Consider the following 26,060-nt stretch of genomic DNA (forward strand, 5'->3'; position numbering starts at 1 on the left):
AGTAAAGTGTATTTTTGGTTAAACTAGTGTTAAAGTTGCTTTTCTCGTTCGTGACTTCGCTGTATCCTGGGGAGCCAACCCTGGTACACGGCTAACACTAGTCCTATCATGTGTGATACTGTCTACTGAACCATGTATCTAATCCTAACATGTGGGATACAGTCTTCTCGGCAGTGTATCTAATCCTGTCATGTGTGATACTAACGCTCTGTGGGCGCGTCACCCACATCTCATCTTCTCATTATTACAGACTGGATAATAGTGATCTACCAGACACTTCCTGCCCCCAGTTGGCCTCTGTAATAAGGAATAACCCCTCCCTGAAGAGACTTGTCCTGTCTCATAACGATCTGTCCGGTCCGCACTTCAGTGACTTGGCGGCAGCTCTGTCCAGTCCAGACTGCAGGATAGAGGAATTACGGTGAGTATAAGAGCTGTGTACAGGACTGAGCCATGTATCTAATCCTATCATGTGTGATACTGTCTACTGAGTCATGTATCTAAGCCTATCATGTGTGATACTGTCTGCTGAACCATGTATCTAAAACTAATGTGTGATACTGTCTACTGAGCCATGTATCTAATCCTATCATGTGTGATACTGTCTACTGAGTCATGTGTCTAATCCTGTCATGTGTGATACTGTCTACTAGTGATGAGCCATGTATCTAAAACTAATGTGTGATACTGTCTACTGAGCCATGTATCTAATCCTATCATGTGTGATACTGTCTACTGAGTCATGTGTCTAATCCTGTCATGTGTGATACTGTCTACTAGTGATGAGCGAGCATGCTGGTCCGAACTTGGTACTCGATCGAGTATTAGGGTACTCAATGGTTTTCGTTACTCAGACGAGCATCTCGCGATACCCGAGAAAATCTCATCATCCGTTTCCTGTAAGTTTGGGTGCTATTTCGCAGCCAATAAACATGCAGGAGACTCTTTGGTACATCCTGCGATCACGTGGGACCCATACATGTCGATAGCAGCGATTGGTTGGCCAGATCAGATGACCCTGCCATTTAAAACTCGGCGCCGGCAGTGCTGGCTTCAGACGCATGCTGTGAGAGATCAGGGACAGAGCTGCTGCTGGTCAGGGAGAGTGTCAGTGTAGGATATAGCGTTCCAGTAGGCAGGGTATATACTAGCAATACAAACAAACAGACCTTTTTAGGGCTTCAAAGCATTTTTTAATACTATTACTACAGACTGCTGGCTGGGAGTTGCAGTGCTGCTACCGCGATTTAACCAGCACACTGTGGTGATCGGCTGCTGGCAGAAAGGAGACATTAGGTGTTGCATACAGACCCCTAAGAAGTGCTCAGTGTACTCTTTTTTTATTTTGGGGCTGGTGGTCCTGCTGTACTACATTGTATAGCTGGGATTTGTAGTGCATCCTGCATAGAACTTCACTGCTCATTGTAAGGGGGTGTCAGAGCGTGTGTGTATAGTTCCGGCCAATACCAGATTGTACTGTACAGCCCCCCCTAAACTCGTGGGCACTACACTGTATTTCTAGGATTTGTAGTACATCCTGCATAGAACTTCACTGCTCCTTGTAAGAGGGTGTCAGAGGGTGTGTGTATAGTTCCGGCCAATACCAGATTGTACCGTACAGCCCCACCAAACCAGTGGGTACTACAAGTATTTTCCCAGATTTCTGTATTTCATACGCAAGGCCTATCTAAGTTCCATACTGTGCAGTGTCCATAAAATGGTGAACCCCAGGGGTAGGCGTCGAGGGCGTGGGGTTCAAAGTGATGTGGTTGCCGGAGGCCGTGGTTCAGGGCAGGGTTACACAGCAGCACCTGTTGAGAAGGCAGCAGTGGCACACCGCAGACGTCCACTCCCTAGCTTCTTTGCCCAACTTACGGGGTCTCAAGGCAGACCGTTATTGAAACCGCAGCAGTGTGAACAGGTGATCACGTGGATAGCGGATAATGTGTCCAGTAACTTATCCACCACCCAGTCTTCCACGCAGTCCACCCACACTACCCAAGGGAGTGGAACCCTTGCTCCATTAGCTCAGCCTCCTTCTCCACAACCTGGCCCCTCCAGGGAAAGAAGGGATTCAGATCCACCACCACCATGCTCCCAGGAACTGTTTTCTGGACCCTTCGCTGAGTCACAGCAACTGGAGCAGTCGATCGGTCCTGATGCCCAAATTATGCAGCTCACGCAGTCAGTGGGTGATGAGAGTGGGGACTTGCAAGCGGGGTTGGAAGAGGTGTCTGATGACGATGAGACCCGGTTGTCAGACAGTGAGGTTGTTGTCATGGATGTAACTCAAAGTGAAGAGGAGAGTGAGGAGCTGGTGGATGAGGACGAGGTGACTGACCCGAGCTGGGTGGATAAGGTTAGTGAAGACCGTGCTTCTGAGGGGGAGGCAAGTTCACCCGCAGGACCGGTTGGAAGAGGAAGAGGGGTGGGCAGAGGGAGAGGCAGGGGCAGAGCGAGTAGATCAGCAACTGTTTCACGGAGTCAAACTCCCGTGGCCAGGCCTAGATGTTCCCAAGTCTGGAGTTTTTTTTAAAGAAACTGCGGATGACCGACGGACTGTAGTGTGCCACGCCAGGATCAGCAGGGGAGCCACCACTACCAGCCTAACCACTACCAGCATGCGCAAGGCATATGAGTGCTAAACACCCCACTCAGTGGAATCAAGGCCGTTTAGTGACTGCAAGTCGCACACCAGCTCCTTCCCCTGTGTCACGTGCTGGCTCTGTCAGTCCCCCTGCCCAGGCCCCAGGCAAGAGGGCCTCCCGCCCTACACGCACCCCTTCACCTCCAAACCCTCCAGCAAGGTGTCCAAGCGCAGCGTTCAACTGTCCCTGCAGCAACTGTCCCTTGCCTCCATGTTGGCTACTGCTGGGCCTTAACTGGAATCCATGTTGAATACTGCTGACTACTGCTGTGCCTGCCCTTGCCTCCATGTTGGCTACTGCTGGGCCTTAACTGGTATCCATGTTGACTACTGCTGGGCCTAACTGGCATCCATGTTGACTACTGCTGTGCCTGACCTTGTCTCCATGTTGCTGGGCCTTAACTGCCATCCATGTTGACTACTGCTGGGCCTTGACTGGCATCCATGTTGACTATTGCTGGGCCTTTACTGGCATCCATGTTGACTACTACTGGGCCTTTACTGGCATCCATGTTGACTACTGCTGGGCCTTTACTGGCATCCATGTTGACTACTGGTGTGGCTGCTCTTGCCTCCTTGTTGCTGGACCTTAACTGGCATCCATGTTGACTACTGGTGTGCCTGCCCTTGCCTCCTTGTTGCTGGGCCTTAACTGGCATCCATGTTGACTACTGGTGTGCCTGCCCTTGCCTCCTTGTTGCTGGGCCTTAACTGGCATCCATGTTGACTACTGGTGTGCCTGCCCTTGCCTCCATGTTGCTGGGCCTTAACTGGCATCCATGTTGACTACTGGTGTGCCTGCCCTTGCCTCCTTGTTGGCTACTGCTGGGCCTAACTGGCATCCCGGGTTTGTGTGTAATTAGCAGTGAGCTTGGTTGCATGTGACAAGGGGCGGAACCTGGTGGCGGCTCTGCAACTCGGCAGCCTTACACATGTACCATGCCTGGCCCACGTCTTCAACCTAGTGTTGCTGCGGTTCCTTAAAACTTACCCCAATGTGCCTGACTTGCTCACCAAGGTGCACCGCATCTGTGCGCATTTCCGCAAGTCAACCAGTTAAACTAACCTCAACTGCTACAGCCAAATTCAAACTCAAAACAATGGTGGGGGGAGAAGTGGGGAGTCACATGATGCAGGGAATGTTACCCCAACTGCTAGAGTCAAATTCATAGTCAAATTCAATTTACCTTCCTTGTCTTGTCCATTTCGAATCATATTATCTGTGGATGTCATATTATCTTAGGGGTGTCCTCTGCCATCCTTCCACCCGTACCTTCTACCTTTTTTCGATGTTGTAGCTGTTTTGAAGGCAGGATTGACCAGACCTTTCACCAGTATCTTCTATCCTTCCTTGGATGTTGTAGTAGCCTTTTTGAAGGCGGGATTGACCGGGCCTTTCAACAGTACCAATCTACCTTCCTTGGATGTTGTAGCCTTTTCGAAGGCAGGATTGACCAGGTCTTTTTAATAGACACCTGCCCTCTCTTAGAGACTCTTTAAAGGATTGAAAGTGTATTCATTCTTTCAAATCAAATTCCGGGGCCTCTTAAGAAGACTGTATTGTTATTCTTCGTCCCTACCTCCAAAGATATGCCTCTGACGCACAACTGCATGTGGGTGTGAGGCTAAATCTAGCCATAATTGTATTGTCCATCTTGGTCTGGGTCTGTGGTGTCAGGCTAAGTTTTTGGGTGGTCCATATGCTACCAGTGTTTGAATGGTTCCATGTGTTCTCATCGCCATGCTATGTCAGGCTAAATTTTGGGTTGGTTCAAATGCTAACTCTGCTTTAATGAAACTCTGTGTCCTTGCAGCCATGCTGTGTCAGGCCTAATTTTTGGGAGGCTCACTTGCTACCTCACTTTTAATGGTTCTCTGTGTCCTCACTGCCATGCTCTGATGTCACACTACGTCTGCGGAGGAGTGGGACTGGTTGCCGAGGGGCCCGCCGATCGCGCCCCCGCCAACCAGCCAACTGTTTTATTTTTTTTTTTACTCTTACTCTACTGTGTCAGGCCTAATTTTTGTGAGGTTCCATGCCTGCCTCATCTAAAGGCCGGTAATGGCCACTTTATGTTTTTTTATTTTCTAACCTTCAATTTAAAATTTAAAATCAAATCGACTTCAATTCAAGTGCAATTTTGCAGGGCTGTCTGGTCATCTATTGTATCTCGAAGATACACTCCACTGTTCAAAGGAACAGACAGTGATAACGGTGGATCCTAATTTAGCATCCTTGTGTTGTCCATTTCGTACCATATAATCTGTGGATGTCAACTTGCGACTGCTCTCTGCCGTCCTTTCATTTTTTAGCTCAGGGCCTCTTAAAGGGAACCTGTCACCCCCCGTGCCAGGGTGACAGGATCCCGACCCCCTGTTAGAGCACCCTATACTCACCTGATCCCGCCGGGTCCCGCTTCTGGAGATGGTCGGGTGACTGAGATATGAGCGCCCGAAGCCCGGCACTCACGCTCCTCAGATGAGTCCAACACTCATAGAGAATGACGGAGCATCGGACTCGCCTGTCATTCTCTATGGGTGTTGGACTCCTCTCAGGAGCGCGTGCGCCGGGCTTCGGGCGCTCATATCTCCAGAAGCGGGATCAGGTGAGTATAGGGTGCTCTAGCGGGGGGTCGGGAGCCTGTCACCCCGGCACCGGGGGTGACAGGTCCTCTTTAAGAAGACTGTATTGTTGTTCTTCGTCCCTTCCTACAAAGAGATGCCACTCACGCATAACTGCATGAGGGTGTGAGGCTAAATCTAGCCATAATCTGGCTATTTTAGTTTTAGACGCAGCAGCACTGCCGTGGGTAAGCTCGCTGCCAAGCTCTGTCTGGCCTAATTTTGAGGAGGCTCACTTTATTTCTCACTCACTTGTAATGGTTCTCTGTGTGCTCACTGCCATGCTAGGTCTGGTATAATTTTGGGAGGCTGTCTGGCTACCGCTTCTACCTTGTTCACTCTGTCCTCACTGCCATGCTGTGTCAGGCTTTTTGTCAGAGTTTTTGGGTGGTTCATAAGCTACCTCTGTTTTAATGGTTCCCTGTGTTCTCACTGCCATGCTGTGTCAGGCTAAGTTTTTGGGTGGTCCATATGCCTACCTCTGTTTTAACCAGGCTGTTGCACAGAATTAGGCATAATGGTGCCATTAGGCAGCCTCAGAGACATGCATACATGCTGCCCCTGCTGTTTCCTGTCCATTTCCGTTGTGTTTCCATCAATTTCTGAGGTTGACAGGTTTTCACACGACCTTCCCCCTACCAAACCTGAGTCCTCTGCAAAAATGCTCGAGTCTCCCATTGACTTCAATGGGGTTCGTTACTCTAAACGAGCACTCGAGTATCGGGAGATATTCGTTTCGAGTAACGAACACCCGAGCATTTTAGTACTCACTCATCACTACTGTCTACTGAGTCATGTATCTAATACTGTCATGTGTGATACTGTCTGCTGAGCCATGCATCTAATTCTGTTACGTGTGATACTGAGCCGTGTATCTAATCCTATCATGTGTGATACACTTGCGATGCCCTGGCCCCTGGGGGCCACTTCCGCAGTGCTGGTGTTATGAGTGGGCAATGACCGGGACAGCTGCAGGGGTTATACTTGTCACGGTATAGGCCTGAGGGCGGCACAGCTGTAGGGCCGGTCTGTGGAATCTGCGGGTGATGATGGGCATGCGATTCCTCGCTGCACTTAGTCAGGGCACCAGTTAGTGGACACCAATGCCAGGGTTCAATAACAGCGGTTTTATTATAGATGAGGTAACTAGTAGCAACAGTTCTGTCCGGATGCAACCGGGTATATAGCAGGCTTTGACAAATAAAGCAGGAGTGGTGCTGCATAGGCTGTGAGAATACGTGCCGGATGATAGGAGTAGGAGTATGAGAGAAATAGCGTTGCTGGGTGGATTAGCTTGAGAATAATACTTGCTGTGAATCCTTGTAGCGATGAGGAGAGATAACGGAATGACACCCAGATGAGAGAGAAGACTCCGGACACTTGAGCAGGCAGATACAGACGAAGACTTGAACACAGCAGAGCACCTGATCCACACTTCTAGTGGTGAAGTGGGAGCTGCAAAGAAGAAGCCCAACTCCTCTGAGGCAGGAGAGGGACGACACACACCCTCCTTGCTTGGAAGCAGGGGGAAAACTAACTTGTTAGGAGGAAGTGGGAGGTCACATGGTTGCTCCTGGCCAGAGCTAGTCGGCCATTGGAGGAACCATGGTTACAGGGCACTGGCACGGTCACGTGATCAACAGCCTTGCATACCACTGTACAATGTAATAATACACAGGAATACACAAGAGCATACATGAGAATGCACATTACCAGAGAATACTAGGGGAAAACCAGCAGCAGTTGCAGTGCAAACACTTACCAGAACAGGCATGGACACAGCAATAGAAATGGCCATAATAGGAGTAGTAGTCCTTCTGTTCTGGGACACTGCATACCTCCCTAGCAAGTTTGAGCCGACCTCGGCGAATCTAGAAGGCAGCAGACATGAATAGACTGGACAATCAAACAACAGGAATGAATTATGATAGTGAGTGTGATGAGGTGTGTGTTTCCCACGCCCAAGGCACAGGTGAGAAGAGAGAGAGAATGAGAAACCCTAGTGGCAGGACTTCACCTAGGGGTGCCTAACGTACTCTGGCGACCAGGTAGCTAGTGCGTGAACCATCTGATGTTGTAAGCCAGGACAACTTAACTGCTGGCGGGTGACCCTCCATATTCCAGCCAGTTAGACAGTAGGTTTTCTGTTAAATGTGTTACCCTACTGGAGGAGAACGTGAAGACCTGTGTACTACCTTGGCGTGTCTGAATAGTGTCTTGGATACCTGGAAGAGAAAAGAACAAAATAATAAAAGCAAACATACATGGGGGCCCCTTACATACCGGTCAATCATACAACACAATTATCCAATAGGCCAAACACACGAAAGGGTATCCAAGGTGCAATATGTATGAACCAGTGTGAATGTTAGGTATGACTATGTGTGATAACTACTGTGTTGGGACAAGACAGAGGCGAACAAATACTGGAAACAAAAGGAAGGGAAACACAAAAGACAACAAATACTGCGAGGTCTTGAGGAGAACTGGCTCACATAAATCTGAATGAAACCTGAGAGAAATCTGAATGAAAATCTGAGGAAAATCTGAGTACGAAATGGCTCAACTAAATCTTTCCAGCTATAGATATGATAATAATACACAATAATGAGACTGGATGAGAAAATACACTCCTACATAAACTGGACTTTCTCTGAGGTATATATATATATATATATATATATATATATATATATATATATATATACTATCTTCTCTTACTCAGAGGAGGAGCTATTTGACTCAGACACTGGAAAGATATACTGTTTTACAAAAGAGGCGCTCTACTCTGAGGCACTCTGTAACCTTTTGCTTACTCAGAGGAGGAAATACAAATGACTCTGATAACACTGAAATGCAATAGTAGAAAAAAGTGCAATAATGAAATAAGTGCAATAATACCCTGTGTGGAACACACAATCACAGGAAAGTGCATTAGGAAGGAATGGATTAGGTTTCTTTTTCAGGTAGAGTCTCTTTTAGGCAATTAGAACATCGTCCATGTAAAAGGCTCTGGGACAGGCACTAGAGAACTTTTTGTTATTGTAAGTGTCCATCAGCTCATGGCTGGTTAGTACAGGAAACTTGGTCAGGAGGAACAGGCACGAACCTTAAACGTTGCAGGAACTGGAACAAAACAGTTAGACAACAAAAACTGTTTAAGGGCTCTGTTCTCTGTATCGTACAGGTGGAACTCCTCGGGTTGAACGCTCAGACCGTCTCAGCGGAAGGGCCTCTTCAACAGTGAGTGTCTCTGGTGCAGGTTGACGATCTTCTCTGGTAGGTGCAGCAGAGGTGGAGCCGCTGGAGGTAGAATTGGAGGAGGAGGAACAGCGGGGACGTGGACAGGGATACCCGCATAGCCGATGGGTATGAGAAACGGTTCCGTTTGGAACATCTCTTCCAGAGAGAGAGGTTTGGCTGGAGGTGCCGGAGTGGCAAGGGGTGCTGGTGCAGGTGCCGGGCATGGTGCTGCAAGGCCTTGTAAATCTTCCTTGGCACACAGTTTTATCCGGTTCCTATGCACAGTCTGTGGAGCTAGTCCCGGTTTTTTAATCTCGTAGACATCGGTCTCTGGATAGGGAATCGCAGAGATAACATAAGTCTCAAGATCCCATAGGCTGTCGAGTTTGTGAGAGCGGTGATACTTTTTCAGCCAGACTTGGTCTCCCACTTGTAGGGGTGCAGCAGACGCTCTCTGGTTATAGGCCTCTTCCTGACGCTGATGAGCTTCTCCCATCCTTTGGTCCACAATCTCCCGAGCATCCTGCATTCTCGTTTGATGCTCTTGGACCCAGTCAGTCTCGGGAAGGGGATTGAGAGTGTCAGGAGCTTGGATCCCGAGTGCGCGGTCCTGAGGGAGTTGGCCTGGGCGCCCAAACATCAAGTAGAACGGAGCGTAGCCCGTGGAGCAGTGGGTGGTTTTATTGTAGATTTCCACCAGCTCGTCCAAGAGATGAGGCCATTCCACTCGTTTGGCCACTGAAGCCGTCCTTAACATGTTGATAAACACTTGATTGATCTTTTCGCACAGGCCATTCCCTTGGGGGTGATAGGCTGTAGTACGGAGTTTCTTACACTCGTGGTAGGCACACAGCTCCTGGAACAGTTGTGATTCGAAGGCCGGACCCCGGTCCGTCAGCAGAGACTCTGGACAGCCGTAATGTTTCACGTACTCCCGGTAGAAGTTGAGGGCTGTAGTTTTAGCGGTTAGATCTCTGACAGACACCACGACTACCCACTTGAAATAGTGGTCGACCATCGTTAGGGCATAAGTGTATCCACATCTGGTGGGAGCTAACTTCACGTGGTCTAGGGCGACAAGCTGATTCGGCCTGTGGGCGCTGATGGGATTTAAGGGGGCTCTTGGCTCTCTTCCTCCAGCCTTGGAGATATTACAAGCAGGGCACTCGGCACACCAGTTTTCGATATCGGCTCTCATTCCGATCCAATAGAATCGCCGTCGAATGGTGGCCTCCGTTTTGTGGACCCCGAAATGACCGGACTAGTCATGGTAGGCGTCTAACACCATCTTAGCATCCCGCCGGGGAATTAGGATCTGGTGGCACCTCTCTCCAGAGACATGGTCGAGGGAGTTCCGCAGGATCAGTCCCTTCTGAAGGAAGAGCCTCTTTCTTTGCCTCCAGAGTTGCCTTAGTTCGACATCAGGATAGGGCCTCTTTATCTGCATGGGGACCCGACCAGTAGAGAGGTAGTCATAGATCTCTCCCAGGACACGGGACTCTTCCTGGATGGTCTGCCACCTGGCCAAGTCTTGGGGGGCCCTAGGTGGAGGCGAAGGCGTTTCAGGCCTAGCTGCATCAATAGCACTCTGGGTAGCGAACCTTTGATAGAAGGGAGGCATTTCTACATCTTCCCAATCGCTGTCCTCTGGGGCCTCTTCGCCCTTGGGTAGTCGGGACAGGAGGTCTGCATTGACGTTAGCCTTGCCACTGCGGTACTTAATTTCGAACTGGAAGTTGGCCAGTCGAGAAGCCCACCTCTGTTCCAGGGCGCCCAGCCGAGCTGTATTGAGATGCGCCAACGGGTTGTTATCCGTATAGATAGTAACAGGAGTGGCAGCGAGGTAGTCCTTGAACTTTTCAGTGACGGCCCACACTAGGGCAAGTAACTCCAACTTGAAGGAGCTGTAGTTATTGTCATTCTTCTCAGCACCCCGCAGACTCCGGCTGGCATAGGCCACAACTCTCTCTTAACCATCTTGAACTTGAGACAACACGGCACCTAGGCCCTGGAAACTGGCATCGGTGTAGAGCCGGAAGGGAAGGTTATAGTCTGGGTAGGCTAGGATAGGAGGCGTGGTCAACAGACGTTTTAAGGTTTGGAAGGCAGTCTCTTGTCGATCGGTCCACTCAACGGGGAGTCGCCTATTGTAACTTTCCCGAGGGCACCCCCGGAGCAGTTCAGTGAGGGGCTCGGCCACTTGTGCAAAGTGGGGAATGAAGCGGCGGTAATAGCCGGCAAATCCGAGGAAACTTCTCACCTCCTTCACGGTCCTAGGGGTATCCCACAGTTCCACAGCCGCGATCTTTTCTGGATCTGGCCGTATCCCCTCGGCGCTAACTACATGCCCCAGATAGTTCACTTGGGGTTTGAGCAGGTGGCACTTGGAGGGTTTGATCTTTAGGCCGTGATCAATGAGGACCTGAAACACCTCAGCCAGGTATCGGACATGATCCTCATAGGTGCGAGAGTAGACAATCACATTGTCTAGATACAGCAGGACGCTCTGGAAGTTGAGATGGCCGAGACATCTTTCCATTAGTCGCTGGAAGGTAGCAGGAGCGTTACATAGGCCAAAGGGCATGCTGGTGAATTCAAAGAGTCCCATGGGGGTAGTAAAGGGCGTTTTCTCCCGATCTTCGGGCGCCATGGGAACTTGCCAGTACCCACTCGTGAGATCCAAGGTGGAGAAGTAGGCAGCCGACCCCAAAGCGGCAATAGACTCCTCGATCCGGGGCAAGGGATAGGCATCCTTGTGCGTGATTGCGTTCAGTTTTCTATAGTCCACGCAGAACCGGATGTTGCCGTCTTTTTTTCTCACGAGGACAATAGGGGCGGCCCACGGACTCTGGCTTTCCTGTATAACGTTGGAATCTTTCATCTCCCGGAGTAGTTGTTTAACCTGCTGATAGCTGGCGGGAGGAATAGGCCGATGTTTTTCTTTAATAGGCAGGTGGTCCCCAGTGTTGATCCAATGCTGGATCAGATGGGTCTTCCCAAAATCGAGGGAGTGTTTGCTGAAGGCCTCATGATACCTTTTGGCCACCTTGAGGATGCCGTGGAGATATTCAAGTAGAGTATTGGCATCACCAATATGGAGTTCGTCCCACCAAGGGGCAGGGTCCCTGTTCGAATCTCTTTGAGTGCCACGGATGGACCTCTGATAGGCAATAGTTTCCTCACAGACAATGTCCTCAGGATCGAGTTGATATAGCATGGCCACGGTGGTGAACTTGGGTAGATCAGCAGGGGAGTCTCCAAGATTCACTAGACGGACAGGGACCTGACCATTGGAGATGGTCACCAGGCTTCTAGCGGCTCTGACAAGAGGTTGTCCCTCAATCTCGATAGCATCCAGAAGGGCCACATAGTCAGCATTGTTGAGCCCCGGACGAACCCTGCACCAGATAAGGAACTCACTGTTAGCTGGGATGGTGATCGGGCGAGCGTCTCTAGTGCGGACACGGCAGATTTCTCCTCGAGGATTGGCAAACTTCCGCTGAGCGGTGAGCACTTTAATGGTCTTCTGGACGGCTTGCCTGTACTGAGGAGAAGCACAATACTCAGAGGCATTCAAGGCATCCAACACTTCAGTCAATACATGATGGATAATATTCATGCCTAATACCACGGTCCCACTATCTCCCTGAGCCTCAGTAACAATGATACCCTGACGTGCTAGCTCTCGCTTCCCTATGCAGACAGTGGGTTCCCAGTAACCTAGTTGCACAATAGGACGACCATTACTAGCAATAAGTTTCAGACGGTATTTCTCAACTGGACCTAGGGTTCTCAGATCCCAATGTTCTTCAAACACATGCCTCGGGATAGTGGTAACCTGGGAACCTGTATCTACCAGAGCCTCCAGGGGGACTCCGTCCACCCAGAGAGTCACATGCGGGCATTGCGAGAGGAACCTTGAGAACCACTGTGCTTCCTGCGGGCCTGGATCTCGACCTCCTGGGTGTTGGCCCTCGGACCCAGGGGTAGCCCGTGGGATCTAAGTCTCTGTGGAGGAGGCCGATCAGGAACTGAATACTCAGGGCAGGGGTCCTGTGGTGGTGGAGGTGTTGGATAGGCCCCTTGTAGCCCCCTTAGGGCTTGGCAGAGGGAGTCAGCCACTTGCGTAAGGAGAGCAGGGATCGCTGGTGAGCTAGCCGCGATAGACTGTTGGGCAGCTTGTATAGCGGAAACCGGCGAAACCATAGTGGGCACTGGAGGTGAGGGTATAGGTCCCACCAGGTCCGGGGAATCTGAACCCGGAGTACAGCCGGCACAGGAATTGTCAATGCCAACCACCCTTAGAGCCAGGGTCTTGAAGTCCAGGAAAGGCATTGTAGGGTTTTGGGCAGCTAGCATACACAGTTGGCTCTGGATGAGTCTAGAGTCCACCCCCTCTATGAAGCGGTCAGTGATCATACTCTCCACAGCCGAGGGGTCTATGGTATCAACCTGTCTCAGGGCCCGGTAGGCAGATTGGAGTGCTAGTGCATAGTCTCTGAGGGTCTCACCTGGCCTTTGTCGTCGGTCATAAAACTTAAGGCGGACCTCCGTGGGTGACTGTACCTCAAATTCTTTACTCAGCCGGGCCAGGATCTGTTGTACATTAGCTTTCTCCGTAGCTGGCCAGAACCGCACCTCCTCTTCAGCGGGACCCTCAAGTTGTCCTAGCAGCAACTGCACCTGCTGAGTGGGAGAGAGTGAGACAAGTTCAAGGGTGCGGGAAATTTTTTCCTTGAAAGCAGCCAACGTGTGGGGTTCCCTTTTATAGCTGGGGAGATTGTTGGGCCCAATGAAGAACGGAACCGCTGCGGTAGCCATAGCAACGGGAGCCGCGGGTGACGCCCGGGCCATCGGCGGACTGCCGGACCCGTCAGAGTCACTGTGATGGCCGGTGGACATGATGAGGGGTTCCGGTGTAAGGTGCCTGGAAGGGAGCAGAGGCGAGGAGAGCTCGCGGGAACAGCAGGCACCGATAGGCAGGGTGTCCGGGACCGGAGAGGGATAGGGCGGAAGTCAGCACCAACACTTCCAGCGGTCCGGGCACAATCTTCTTCCCTCCTGCAACAGAGGCTTGGGTACTGCAGGGCCAGGGCGGAGCTTGAGCGGAGCACGCGTCACCAGCGTCACCAGCTGACTTGACCCCTTAGCAGGCCGCAGCGCAGCAATAGCAGAGTCTATGATGATGAGGGGTAGCAAATATGAACACCGCGGGGTGTACGTGATCCTGTTCGGAACGCCAAAAATGCGATGCCCTGGCCCCTGGGGGCCACTTCCGTAGTGCTGGTGTTATGAACGGGCAATGACCGGGACAGCTGCAGGGGTTATACTTGTCACGGTATAGGCCTGAGGGCGGCACAGCTGTAGGGCCGGTCTGTGGAATCTGCGGGTGATGATAGGCATGCGATTCCTCGCTGCACTTAGTCAGGGCACCAGTTAGTGGACACCAATGCCAGGGTTCAGTAACAGCGTGAGCAGGCAGATACAGACGAAGACTTGAACACAGCAGAGCACATGATCCACATTTCTAGTGGTGAAGTGGGAGCTGCAAAGAAGAAGCCCAACTCCTCTGAGGTAGGAGAGGGATGACACACACCCTCCTTGCTTGGAAGCAGGGGGAAAACTAACTTGTTAGGAGGAAGTGGGAGGTCACATGGTTGTTCCTGGCCAGAGCTAGTCGGCCATTGGAGAACCATGGTTACAGGGCACTGGCACGGTTAGTGATCAACAGCCTTGCATACCACTGTACAATGTAATAATACACAGGAATATATAAGAACATACATGAAAATGCACATTACCAGAGAATACTAGGGGAAAACCAGCAGCAGTTGCAGTGCAAACACTTACCAGAACAGGCATGGACACAGCAAGAGAAATGGCCATAATAGGAGTAGTAGTCCTTGTGTTCTGGGACACTGCACACTCTGCTGAGCCCTGTATCTAATCATATCATGTGTGATACACCCTGCTGAGCCCTGTATCTATCCCCTATAGAGTGTAAGCTCCTATGGGCAGGATCCTCCCTCATGTATCTAGTAACCTCTGCCCCCCTGTCTGTACCTCGCTGTCTTCTGTTACAATGTGTTACCCCAGTATTCTGCCATGTAAATCGCTGTGGGAGATGAGGGATAAAGATTCTTCCTAATACACATTATACAGGAATCCTCCGCTAATGACCAGGGCCGGCCTTAGGGTAGATGGCGCCCTGTGCAGAATATTCTTTTGGTGCCCCCCCCCCCCCTGATTGTAGCCCATCCCAAGCCTATGTCTTGGAGACACACACTGTATATACTGCTTACACAAACAGATACAATCACACATACACATACAGACACACGGGGGAGATTCATCAAACATGGTGTAAAGTGAAACTGGCTCAGTTGCCCCTAGCAACCAATCAGATTCCACCTTTCATTCCTCACAGACTCTTTGGTAAATGAAAGGTGGAATCTGATTGGTTGCTAGGGGCAACTGAGCCAGTCTCACTTTACACCATGTTTGATAAATCTCCCCCACAGTGTATATACTGCTTACACAGACACATACAGACACACAGTACATATATCCCGCAAACACAGACACACATACACACCACACAGGAGCATGCTGGGAGTTGTTGTATTCCACACACACCACACAGGAGCATGCTGGGAGTTGTATTCCACTCAAAGCCAGATTTGAGCATGCTGGGAGTAGTTGTATTCCACACACACCACACAGGAGCATGCTGGGAGTTGTTGTATTCCCCACACACCACACAGGAGCATGCTGGGAGTTGTTATATTCCACACACAGCCACATATGAGCATGCTGGGAGTTGTTGTATTCCACACACAGCCACATATGAGCATGCTGGGAGTTGTTGTATTCCACACACACCACACAGGAGCATGCTGGGAGTTGTTGTATTCCACACACACCACACAGAGCACTAACACACACTCCACTAACACACATACATACACACAGACAGATATATACATATACTCACATAGCAGTAGTAGTAGTAGACGATGTCTCTGCCCATGAGGAGGAGGTGGAGGAGGTAGAGCGGAGGATCACATTGCTGATGTCTCCGTCCGGAGGGAGAGGGGGCGGGGGCTGGGGTATCTGTGAGCCGGGAGACGTTGTGGGGGGCGAGGGAGGGGGCCAGGCTGCAGTCACATGCCTGGGGGAGAGAAGGCTTCTCCTTGCTGACACTCAGCAAGGCTGCTGTGCCCGCGATATATGGCCTCGGGGAAGCAGGTGGCGCACAGCGCCCTGTGCAGCCGCACTGCTCGCACACCCCTAAGGCCGGCCCTGCTAATGACCAGACCCCCCCCAGATCATGTGATGTCTGTACGCGCTGAGCACATACATGTACGGACTCTCTCATCATATATGGAGACCTCAGCATTTGCAGTAATAGTCACACAGTCCACTCCGCACCAACAGCCTGACCCACCGAGTGTCCCATCCCAGCGTCCATCCACAATGCAGAGAGGGGGCCCTGCATATCACAGCACCCACCCAGCTCTGCTTTACTGCTCACTATGTCACATCCACAGCAGCACAGAGGATTTATCATCTCCTAATATCACAGCATCCACCCAGCTCTGCTTTACTGCTCACTATGTCACATCCACAGCAGCACAGAGGATTTATCTCCTCATATCACAGCACCCACCCAGCTCTGCTTTACTGCTCACTATCCATGTCACATCCACAGCAGCACAGAGGATTTATCATCTCCTCATATCACAGCATCCCCCCAGCTCTGCTTTACTGCTCACTATCCATATCACATCCACAGCAGCACAGAGGATTTATCCTCTCATATCACAGCATCCCCCCAGCTCTGCTTTACTGCTCACTATCCATATCACATCCACAGCAGCACAGAGGATTTATCCTCTCCTGGTATCACTCCTCCTCTCTATGTCCTAAGGTCACTGTCCCCTCGTCATACAGCCTATACTTTATCACTGAACGTGTGTGTCCTGTCGACCGTGTTCACACCAGGATAGTGCAGCAGGTCTGTGGTATATGTGCTGATACCTGTAGTAATGTATAGTGATGTGTATTGTAGCGTATCCTTCTACTAGTGACTATATGCCTCCATACACATTACACATATGTCAGCTGACTCTGCAGATATCATTGAGGCGTAAGTTCACGCTCCATACGTAGCCGGCCGCAATTAGCGTAAATCCCCGGCCGGAGTTTAACGCGTATATGTCTGGCCGCGGAAATATGCGGCCGGACATATACGCAGTGTGAACATAGCCTCAGACAAAATAACTGCGAACAATCGCTTCCGGTAACCAACAATGAGTTCCTTACAATGCTCGGCTGGAATTTTAGACCATTCTTCTTTGGCAAATTGCTCGCGGTCCCTGAGATTTAAAGCGGCCATTGTGAGATCTCTCCACAGCTGTTCTATGGGATTCAGGGCTGGACTCATTGTGGCCACTTTAGTAGTCTCCAGTGCTTTTTCTCAAACCATTTTCTAGTGCTTTTTGAAGTGTGTTTTGGGTGATTGTCCCCTGGGAGACCCAGCTTTCTCACACTGGACCCTACATTATGCTGCACAATGTGTTGGTAGTCTTCAGACTTCATAATGCCATGCACACCGCCAAGAAGTCCAGTGCCAGAGGCAGCAAAGCAACCCCAAACCATCAGGGAACCTTTGCCATATTTGACGTGTTCTTTCCTTTGAAGGCCTCTTTTTTTCCTGTAAACTCTATGTTGAGGCCTTTTCCCATAAAGCTCTATTTTTGTCTCATCTGACCAGAGAACGTTCTTCCAAAAAGTTTTTGGCTTTCACAGGTAAGTTTTGGCAAACTCCAGCCTGGCTTTTTTATGTCTCTGGGTCAGAAGTGGGGTCTTCCTGGGTATCCTACCATAGAGTCCCTTTTCATTCAGATGGCGATGGATAGTACGGGTTCACAAAAATTCAGCAGGAGACAGCACCTCTAAGTAAAACGTGATTCTTTTATTCACATCCTACTTCCACCAGTACGGGGTGACACTATTGTACCCTCGGACTGCAGGGCAGCTAGAACTTGTTAGGATGTTAGTCAAGGTTCTTTTGCCACCATCGCACAATCTTTGATTGAAATCTCTCATCAATTTTTCTTTTCCGTCCACATCTAGGGAGGTTAGCCACAACTGGCTGCAGGTGTGATTTAGTTATTGCCACCACCTGTTATGTGCCGCAGGTAAGTATCACATGATTTTTCTAAGGGTGCCAATACTTTTGCCCACCCCCTTTTTTATGTTTGGTGTGGAATTATATCTAATTTGGCTTTTTGCGGTTTTCCATTGAAGACAAATTAAATGAAGAGATTAATACCAAAGCGTTTGTGATTGCAATTACTCTCTGGAAGAAATTGAGTATTATCTGACAAAATTGCAGGGGTGCCAATACTTTTGGCCAACACTGTATAGAGATAGATACCAGCTGTACACAGGTTCTGTACACAATATAAGTGACTATAATGCAGATACATCCAGTGACTCAAGGGGTACATCTTCTCTGATTAAATCAAAAGGGGGCGTCTTCTCTGAGGAGAGTCGCTCACTTTATCTTTTCTTCTTCATCCGGCCTGGCCTCTTATCTGCAGAATCTGCCAGTTTAGGCTCCTCACTCTTGCACTATTCTTATCTCCTTACAAACCTCATCTGTATTTGTCCCTCTGTGCCCCCATTTTGAATAAGCCCCCATTTATGCCTCCTCATAGTATTAAGGTCCCTTTTTATAGCCCTCAAAAAGTATTAGGTCCCTCTAGGTAGTATTTCTATAGTAATAGGCCCCTCTATGCATACCCTTAATGGTAGATAGACCCACTGCACAGCTCCAATATTGTACTAGCCTCCATTCTGCAGTCCCCATATAGTAGGTTGACCCATCTATGCAGTCTCTATATAGTAAATAGCCCCACTCTGTACATCCCCTATAGTAGATGGCCCTCTCTGTGCATCCTCTATGGCAGATGCCCCCCTCCTCATATAGTAGATGGCCCACAACTGTGCTGCCCCAATATACTAGATGGCTCATGTCTGTGCGTTCTCTACAGTAGCATGCCCCCTCTGTGCAGTCCCCTATACAGCCCCCTATAGTAGATAAACCCCAATGCTGTCCCCTGTAGTAGATAATGCCTCTGTGTAGTCCTCTGTAGTGGATAAGAACCCCATGCAGTTCCATGATAGTAGATAAGCCCCCTCTTACACTCACCCATAATAAATATAGGTAGATACTCCTCTCTCTCAAAGCAAAATAGTATCTTAAAATGGTATCTTCTCCCCCTTTTCCATTTGCACCCTTGCAGTCCTGAGATACAAGCGGCATCACTGATCTTAGACACGAGCAGCACCTCTGATCCCAGACATAAGGGGTGTCTATAGAAGGGTCATGTGACCTCCAGGAAAAGCAGGTCATTGTATTAATAAATCCGACATGGAGAGAAATGAGCGGCTGCACATCACACCTATGGCTGATACTAATGCCGCTAGGCCTATCTAAAAACCAATGCCAGGATGTTCGTATATAATTTGATCAAACCATGTTGCCCCGTGTACCACGTGCAGGTCCCCTGGTTACCAGTCAGCCATAGGTGGCATGTGAAGCAGCTCCTTTCTCTCCATGTCGTATTTTATAGTTCTCTCTTTTCTGAGCAGCTGGCCCTCCCGTTCATAGGACCCACATGACCCAAATTGGCGGGATATACCTGTGCTCACATGTCAGTACCTTATGTCTTTCCCATTCTGTCTGCAGCAGTGGTGAGTGCAATATCATATTCATACTTGTGTTGTTTGGGGGCAGCCTTCCCCGCCGGTGGTGCCGGCTGGGTTTTGGTGGGGCATTTTGGGTTTGGTCCTGTGACATTGGGGTTGCAGAGCCATTCCATGGCCTCCCTTCCCTGCATGTGCACGCATCGCGGGGTTGGCAGTCGCTGACCGACACAGTGTGGAGTTAGCATAGGGACCCGTGTGAACCAGGGGACCTGCACGTGGTACATGGGGCAATATGGTTTGATCAGATTACATACCAACATCCTGGCGTTGGTTTTTAAATAGGCCTAGCGGCATTAGTGTCAGCCATAGGTGGGATGTGAAGCTGCTCCTTTCTCTCCATGTCGTATTCTATAAATAAATCCCCAGTGTCATCAGGTCTGGAGATTTTACAGATCCCATCCTCAGGACCGACCATTCACTGACTGATCTGAGGTCAGGACACGATCCTTACAATACAAAGTCACTAACACTGGCGCTTCTGTTTCTCCACTAGGATGGTTAACAATGGATTGTCTAAGGAGGAAGAGGAAGAAATAAGAAAGATAAAAAGACACAAACCAGATCTGCACATACATTACTGAGCAAAGAAGAAGTCGGGTGTGATGAGCAGATGACAGGACTATTGATGGTCAATACTTTTTCAGAGCTCCCATATTAGGAGGGTATCTTGGTGCATTATGGGTAATGAGAAGAGTATATGTCAGCTAACTATGTGCTGTAGTAATGAAGTGAATGAAGGTTTCCCTTATTGCAGAGCCAATGGAGAGAAAAGCCTGGCCGTCCGGTGTGACAAATCAATATGTAGAATGGGTCCAAAGCTCCTAATGTAAAATTCTGATGCTTTATTGCATATCCTTAAAAACTTCCAAACGTGAATAAAACCGCTCACCAACATGTTTCGGGACACAGCCCCTTAGTTATGGCAATTAGACAATACAATGTGTCATACTTCTATAGAAGGAAAGAACAGCCACCCTACATAGGAACGCCCAAAAAGTGGGCGGAACAGTAAACCATGTTACCACATACTAGTAATATGCAAGTAATGACATGCAAACACTTGGTAACCTAATGAAAAGCAAATGCACAATCGTTGCGATAGCTTAGTAAATGTAAAGGAGGTCTTATCCCATATGGAGCTCGTATATTTAACCACAAGATCCCAAAAGGCCTCCCTTTTCCATCGGTGCCGTCAGTGCTTTTTTTCCGGTAAAGATAATAATGAAGATGGACTGAGTATGAAAAAGGTTATATGGAACCTGGAAAAAGCTGGGAGCCAAGAACTGAAACTGGTGGGACATTATTTCGCTAAAACAATATGTTGTAAAACAAATGATCCCAGAGGTTGCGTAAACCTCCCATTTCTGCTGAAGGTGACGAATATGGCTTATAGCTAATGATAAATATGCCTATGAGAAGCGGAAGGCAATAAAAAAATTTGAAAAGATTTGGGCTCGCTGGCTGGATACCCCGGGCCTGGCACCCTCGTCACTTACAGGGGGCAGCACCGCTCCCTCCGAGGTGGTTCAATCATAAACATACGCGGGATGTAGGAGTGGTGGACTTGGAGGCTGGCTGACCTTTTCGTTAGGTGTCTGGGTTTATAGTTGCCACAGAAGACACAGAGACTCTTTTCCTAAGGTTACAAACCCACTTGCCGGATCTGCAGCGAGTCTCCTTGCTGCGTTTTTGCAGCGAGACTCGCTGCAGATCCTGGCCCTATACTTTCAATAGCAGAGAAACTCGCAGCAGGGATGTACATCCCTGCTGCGATTTTGTCTGCAGCCCGCCCCATTAACCCCCCGGCCGCCGGACATTATACATTACCGGGTCCCCGTTCCTGCTTGCTTCGGGGCTCCCGGTGTCTTCACGGCCCGCCCGGCCAATCAGTGCGCTGCGGCGGGGCAGCGCACTGATTGGCCAGGCGGAACGTGCCGGGAGCTGCTGAAGCAAGCAGGAGCGGGGACCTGGTAATGTATATCCTGCCCGCCCCCTGCAGCCCCGATCGCCCCGCAGCCCCCGGCCGCACGATCGCCCCCAGCCCCGCAGCCCCCGGCCGCACGATCGCCTGCAGCCCCCCAGCCCCCGGCCGCACGATCGCCCGCAGCTCCGCAGCCCCCGGCCGCATGATCGCCCGCAGCCCCCGGCCGCATGATCGCCCGCAGCCCCCAGCCCCGCAGCCCCCGGCTGCACGATCGCCCGCTGGGGGCGATCGTGCGGCCGGGGGCTGCGATGCTGGGGGCGATCGTGAGGTCGGGGGCTGCAGGGCTGGGGGCGATCGTGCGGCCGGGGGCTGCGGGCGATGGTGCGGTCGGGGGCTGCGGGGCTGGGGGCAATCGTGCGGCCGGGGGCGATATACATTACCTGATCCCGGCTCCTGCTTGCTTCAGCGGCTCCCGGCACGTTCCGCCCGGCCAATCAGTGCGCTGCCCCGCCGCAGCGCACTGATTGGCCGGGCGGGCTGTGAAGACACCGGGAGCCCCGAAGCAAGCAGGAACGGGGACCCGGTAATGTATAATGTCCGGCGGCCGGGGGGTTAATGGGGCGGGCTGCAATCAAAATCGCAGCAGGGATGTACATCCCTGCTGCGAGTTTCTCTGCTATTGAACGTATAGGGCCAGGATCTGCAGCGAGTCTCCCTGCAAAAACGCAGCAAGGAGACTCGCTGCAGGTCCGGCAAGTGGGTTTGTAACCTAATAATGTTTTTTATTGAGTTATACTCTTCCTATTTGCTGGACTCTTTACACAACAAGCCGGATATAGCCAATACGGTTCATGTGCTGTTTACTGTCTCTTTGTGTTTACGAGGATTGGACCTGTGTGTTGCCCTTCCCCGTTGTTGTCTCTTTTCTTATTGAAAAATGCTTAATAAAAATTACTTTGATTAAAAAAATAAAGTCTGTAGCAAGCAGATGTGGCAATGCAGGGGCAACAGACAGGGTTTCCGGTTGGTCCTGCACTGGGATAGACTGCATGGCAGCCCTTTCTCTAGATGCTTGCCTGCGGGTGAAGGGCCTATGCTCTAATGGCGGGTGTTGCGCCTCATACCTGGAGCACATGGGGCCAGAGGAGAAGGAAATGGCGGACTCACCCTAGCTGTCCTGCAAACTGCCGCCCTGTGCTCCATGGCCGGTGGAGATGGCAGGATTGTGCAGAGTCTGTTGGCAGGCGGAGGCATCCGCTCCCGCCCGGGAAGAAGTGGCTGGAGGATCCAGCGCCATGTTGGAGCGTGGCGCAGCAGGAGAAGACTCCAGGGCCAGGTACCTGAGGAGTGTCGGCTGTATGGGATGGCGTGCCCTAGAGGTAGAGAGGGTCTTGGGTGGCTTCTGGTGTCTCCTGTTCCCCATAAGATAGCGGGGAGCAGGGTGTGGCAGGCGTATAAAGCAAGGCGGCCCGGAAGCTCAGGGAAGACACGTCTTCACTCCATGAGCTGCAGGCCACGCCCCCAGTGGAGACTTTCTAATAATTTGTTGTTACTCTTTCAGGGAAAGAATAAAGGGAAGGCTGCATCTGCCCAGGTCATAGCTAGATGGATAAAAAGCGCTATTTCTTCTGCCTATATAGCTGCAGGTACTGAGATCCCAGTGGGGTTCGGGGCTCACTCTACCCCATCAGCAAGCAGCAGGCCCGGGACAAGGAGTTTTGGTGCCCTAGGCAGAGAAGGCAAATTGCGCCCCCCCCCCCCCCCCCGAACCCAGCGTTATCAGAATCGGCGGTCAGTTTCCCTAAAGGCCCTATTCCAAGGAACGATTGTCGGGCCATATTCGGCTGATAATCGTCCTGTGGAATAGTAGGCAACGATCAGCCAACATCGTTCATGTCGGCTGATCGTTGCGTCGTTTGTCTTTCAAGCATGTTGAAAAACAAACGACTGATTCTATCATTTTACTGCAACACATACTGTACATGCCTTCACCACTGCAGTGGGATCCGGTGCCTTGCTAAAAAACATTTTTATCACAGGTTGAGAGTGTCAGGGAGGTGGGTCTGTGACAATGTCTGTGCACGCCCTGCTCTATGGCTGCTGCATCTTCAGGTCGTCTCCACTCCTCCAGCTGTCACTTATTCTGGAGGACGTGGCAGCTTGAAGATACAGCAGTGGCCAGAGAGCAGGGCGTGCACAGACATCGTCACAGACCCACCTCCCTGGGATAAAAATGTTTTTTAGCAAGACACGGGATCACACAGCAGCGGGGAAGGTTTGAGACAGCAACTGTATTGCTTCCCACTGTGCCCCCATGTAGTAGACAAGCCCCCAAAGCACCCCATATAAATTGGTTTGCCAAATATGTGCCCCCATACAGTATAGGAGATCTTCTTTGTGCCTCCATTTAGGTAGGGTTTAGTAGTGGAGGTATTGTGGATAAGGGGTGTAGTAGTACAGGTATAGATGAGAGGTGTAGTAGTGGAGGTATAGTGGATAAGGGGTGTAATAGTTCAGGTACAGATAAGGGGTGTAGTAGTTCAGGTATAGATAAGGGGTGTAGTAGTGGAGGTAGAGTGGATAAGGGGTGTAGTAGTTCAGGTATAGATAAGGGGTGTAGTAGTGGAGGTAGAGTGGATAAGGGGTGTAGTAGTTCAGGTATAGATAAGGGGTGTAGTAGTTCAGGTATAGATAAGGGGTGTAGTAGTACCGGTATGGATGAGTGTTGTGTCAGTACATGCAGGGAGTTGCAGTGTTGTCACAGGCTGACAGCTAACCTGTGACAACACTACAACTCCTTGCATGCACTGACAGCCTATGACATCACTACAACTCCCAGCATGTACTGGCAACCTGTGGCAACACTACAAACCTGTGGCAACACTACAAATCCCAGCATGCACTGGGATCCTGGGAGTCAGTACATGCTGGGAGTTGTAGTGTTGTCACAGGCTAGCTGTCAGTACATGCTGGGAGTTGTAGTGTTGTCACAGGCTAGCTGTCAGTACATGCTGGGAGTTGTAGTGTTGTCACAGGCAAGCTGTCAGTACATGCTGGGAGTTGAAGTGTTGTCACAGGCTGACAGCTAACCTGTGACAACACTACAACTGCCAGCAAGTACTGGGAGGGATACACACACATACACTCACTCTCACACATACATGCATACAGGGCCGATTCTGGGGTTTCTGCCGCCTGAGGCAAACCTCAGGCGGCCGCCCCGAGTGATGGCTGGCAATCCCCCCCCTCCCCCGCATACAAACGGCTCACCTGTCCCACGCCGCAGCCAGCCCGCGCTCTCCGCTGTCTCCACATCCCGTCAGGTCCCGCAACTTTACCCTGCAGCTGTCACGGACCTCCAGGCTGTGGTGAGTAAGTGGGGTGATCGGGTTGCGCGGAGCGCGTCCCCCACCGACCCTGGGCACTCACCACAGCCTGGAGGTCCGTGACAGCTGCCGGGTGACATCGCGGGACCTGACGGGATGTGGAGAGCGCGGGCGACGGGACAGGTGAGCGGAGGCTGTCATTTTTGTTAAGTGATACTTAACAAAAATGACAGCAGGGGGGACATAATGCCGCCCCCCTGCCGGACCGCAAAATCTGCCGCCTGAGGCGGATGGCTCATTCCGCCTCATGGCAGAAGCGGGCCTGTGTATAATGCTCCTATCCCCAGGACTATGGAGTGTAGCAGTGATCTCCGGAGCAGAGGGTCCTGTATAATGCTCCTATCCCCAGGACTATGGGGTGTAGCAGTGATCTCCGGAGCAGAGGGTCCTGTATAATGCTCCTATCCCCAGGACTATGGGCAGTAGCAGTGATGTCCGGAGCAGAGGGTCCTGTATAATGCTCCTATCCCCAGGACTATGGGGTGTAGCAGTGATCTCCGGAGCAGAGGGTCCTGTATAATGCTCCTATCCCCAGGACTATGGGGTGTAGCAGTGATCTCTGGAGCAGAGGGTCCTGTATAATGCTCCTATCCCCAGGACTATGGGGTGTAGCAGTGATCTCCGGAGCAGAGGGTCCTGTATAATGCTCCTATCCCCAGGACTATGGGGTGTAGCAGTGATCTCCGGAGCAGAGGGTCCTGTATAATGCTCCTATCCCCAGGACTATGGGGTGTAGCAGTGATCTCTGGAGCAGAGGGTCCTGTATAATGCTCCTATCCCCAGGACTATGGGGTGTAGCAGTGATCTCCGGAGCAGAGGGTCCTGTATAATGCTCCTATCCCCAGGACTATGGGCTGTAGCAGTGATCTCTGGAGCAGAGGGTCCTGTATAATGCTCCTATCCCCGGGACTATGGGGTGTAGTAGTGATCTCCGGAGCAGAGGGTCCTGTATAATGCTCCTATCCCCAGGACTATGGGGTGTAGCAGTGATCTCCGGAGCAGAGGGTCCTGTATAATGCTCCTATCCCCAGGACTATGGGGTGTAGCAGTGATCTCCGGAGCAGAGGGTCCTGTATAATGCTCCTATCCCCAGGACTATGGGGTGTAGCAGTGATCTCCGGAGCAGAGGGTCCTGTATAATGCTCTTATCCCCAGGACTATGGGCTGTAGCAGTGATCTCCGGAGCAGAGGGTTCTGTATAATGCTCCTATCCCCAGGACTATGGGGTGTAGCAGTGATCTCCAGAGCAGGGTGTCCTGTATAATGCTCCTATCCCCATGACTATGGGGTGTAGCAGTGATCTCCGGAGCAGAGGGTCCTTTATAATGCTCCTATCCCCAGGACTATGGGGTGTAGCAGTGATCTCCGGAGCAGAGGGTCCTGTATAATGCTCCTATCCCCAGGACTATGGGGTGTAGCAGTGATCTCCGGAGCAGAGGGTCCTGTATAATGCTCCTAT

The 26,060-nt window shown here is 50.8% G+C and overlaps 1 protein-coding gene across 2 annotated transcripts in view; it reads left to right on the forward strand.

Moving 5' to 3' along the window:
- The window catches only part of LOC138792251 (NACHT, LRR and PYD domains-containing protein 3-like), a 123,561-nt gene extending 102,609 nt beyond the window's left edge, over window positions 1-20,952 (forward strand). The window contains exons 11-12 of one of the 2 annotated variants that reach the window (XM_069969457.1): window positions 251-421; window positions 19,785-20,952. In XM_069969457.1, coding sequence (XP_069825558.1) covers window positions 251-421; window positions 19,785-19,872 — 259 coding nt within the window. In that variant the 3' untranslated portion in view covers window positions 19,873-20,952. The remainder of the gene's footprint in view (window positions 1-250; window positions 422-19,784) is intronic. The other variant, XM_069969456.1, reaches the window with a different exon arrangement.
- Window positions 20,953-26,060: the final 5,108 nt, after the last annotated feature.

The sequence above is a fragment of the Dendropsophus ebraccatus genome, chromosome 5 (genome assembly GCF_027789765.1).
Source record: "Dendropsophus ebraccatus isolate aDenEbr1 chromosome 5, aDenEbr1.pat, whole genome shotgun sequence".
In the NCBI taxonomy this organism is placed as follows: domain Eukaryota; kingdom Metazoa; phylum Chordata; class Amphibia; order Anura; family Hylidae; genus Dendropsophus; species Dendropsophus ebraccatus.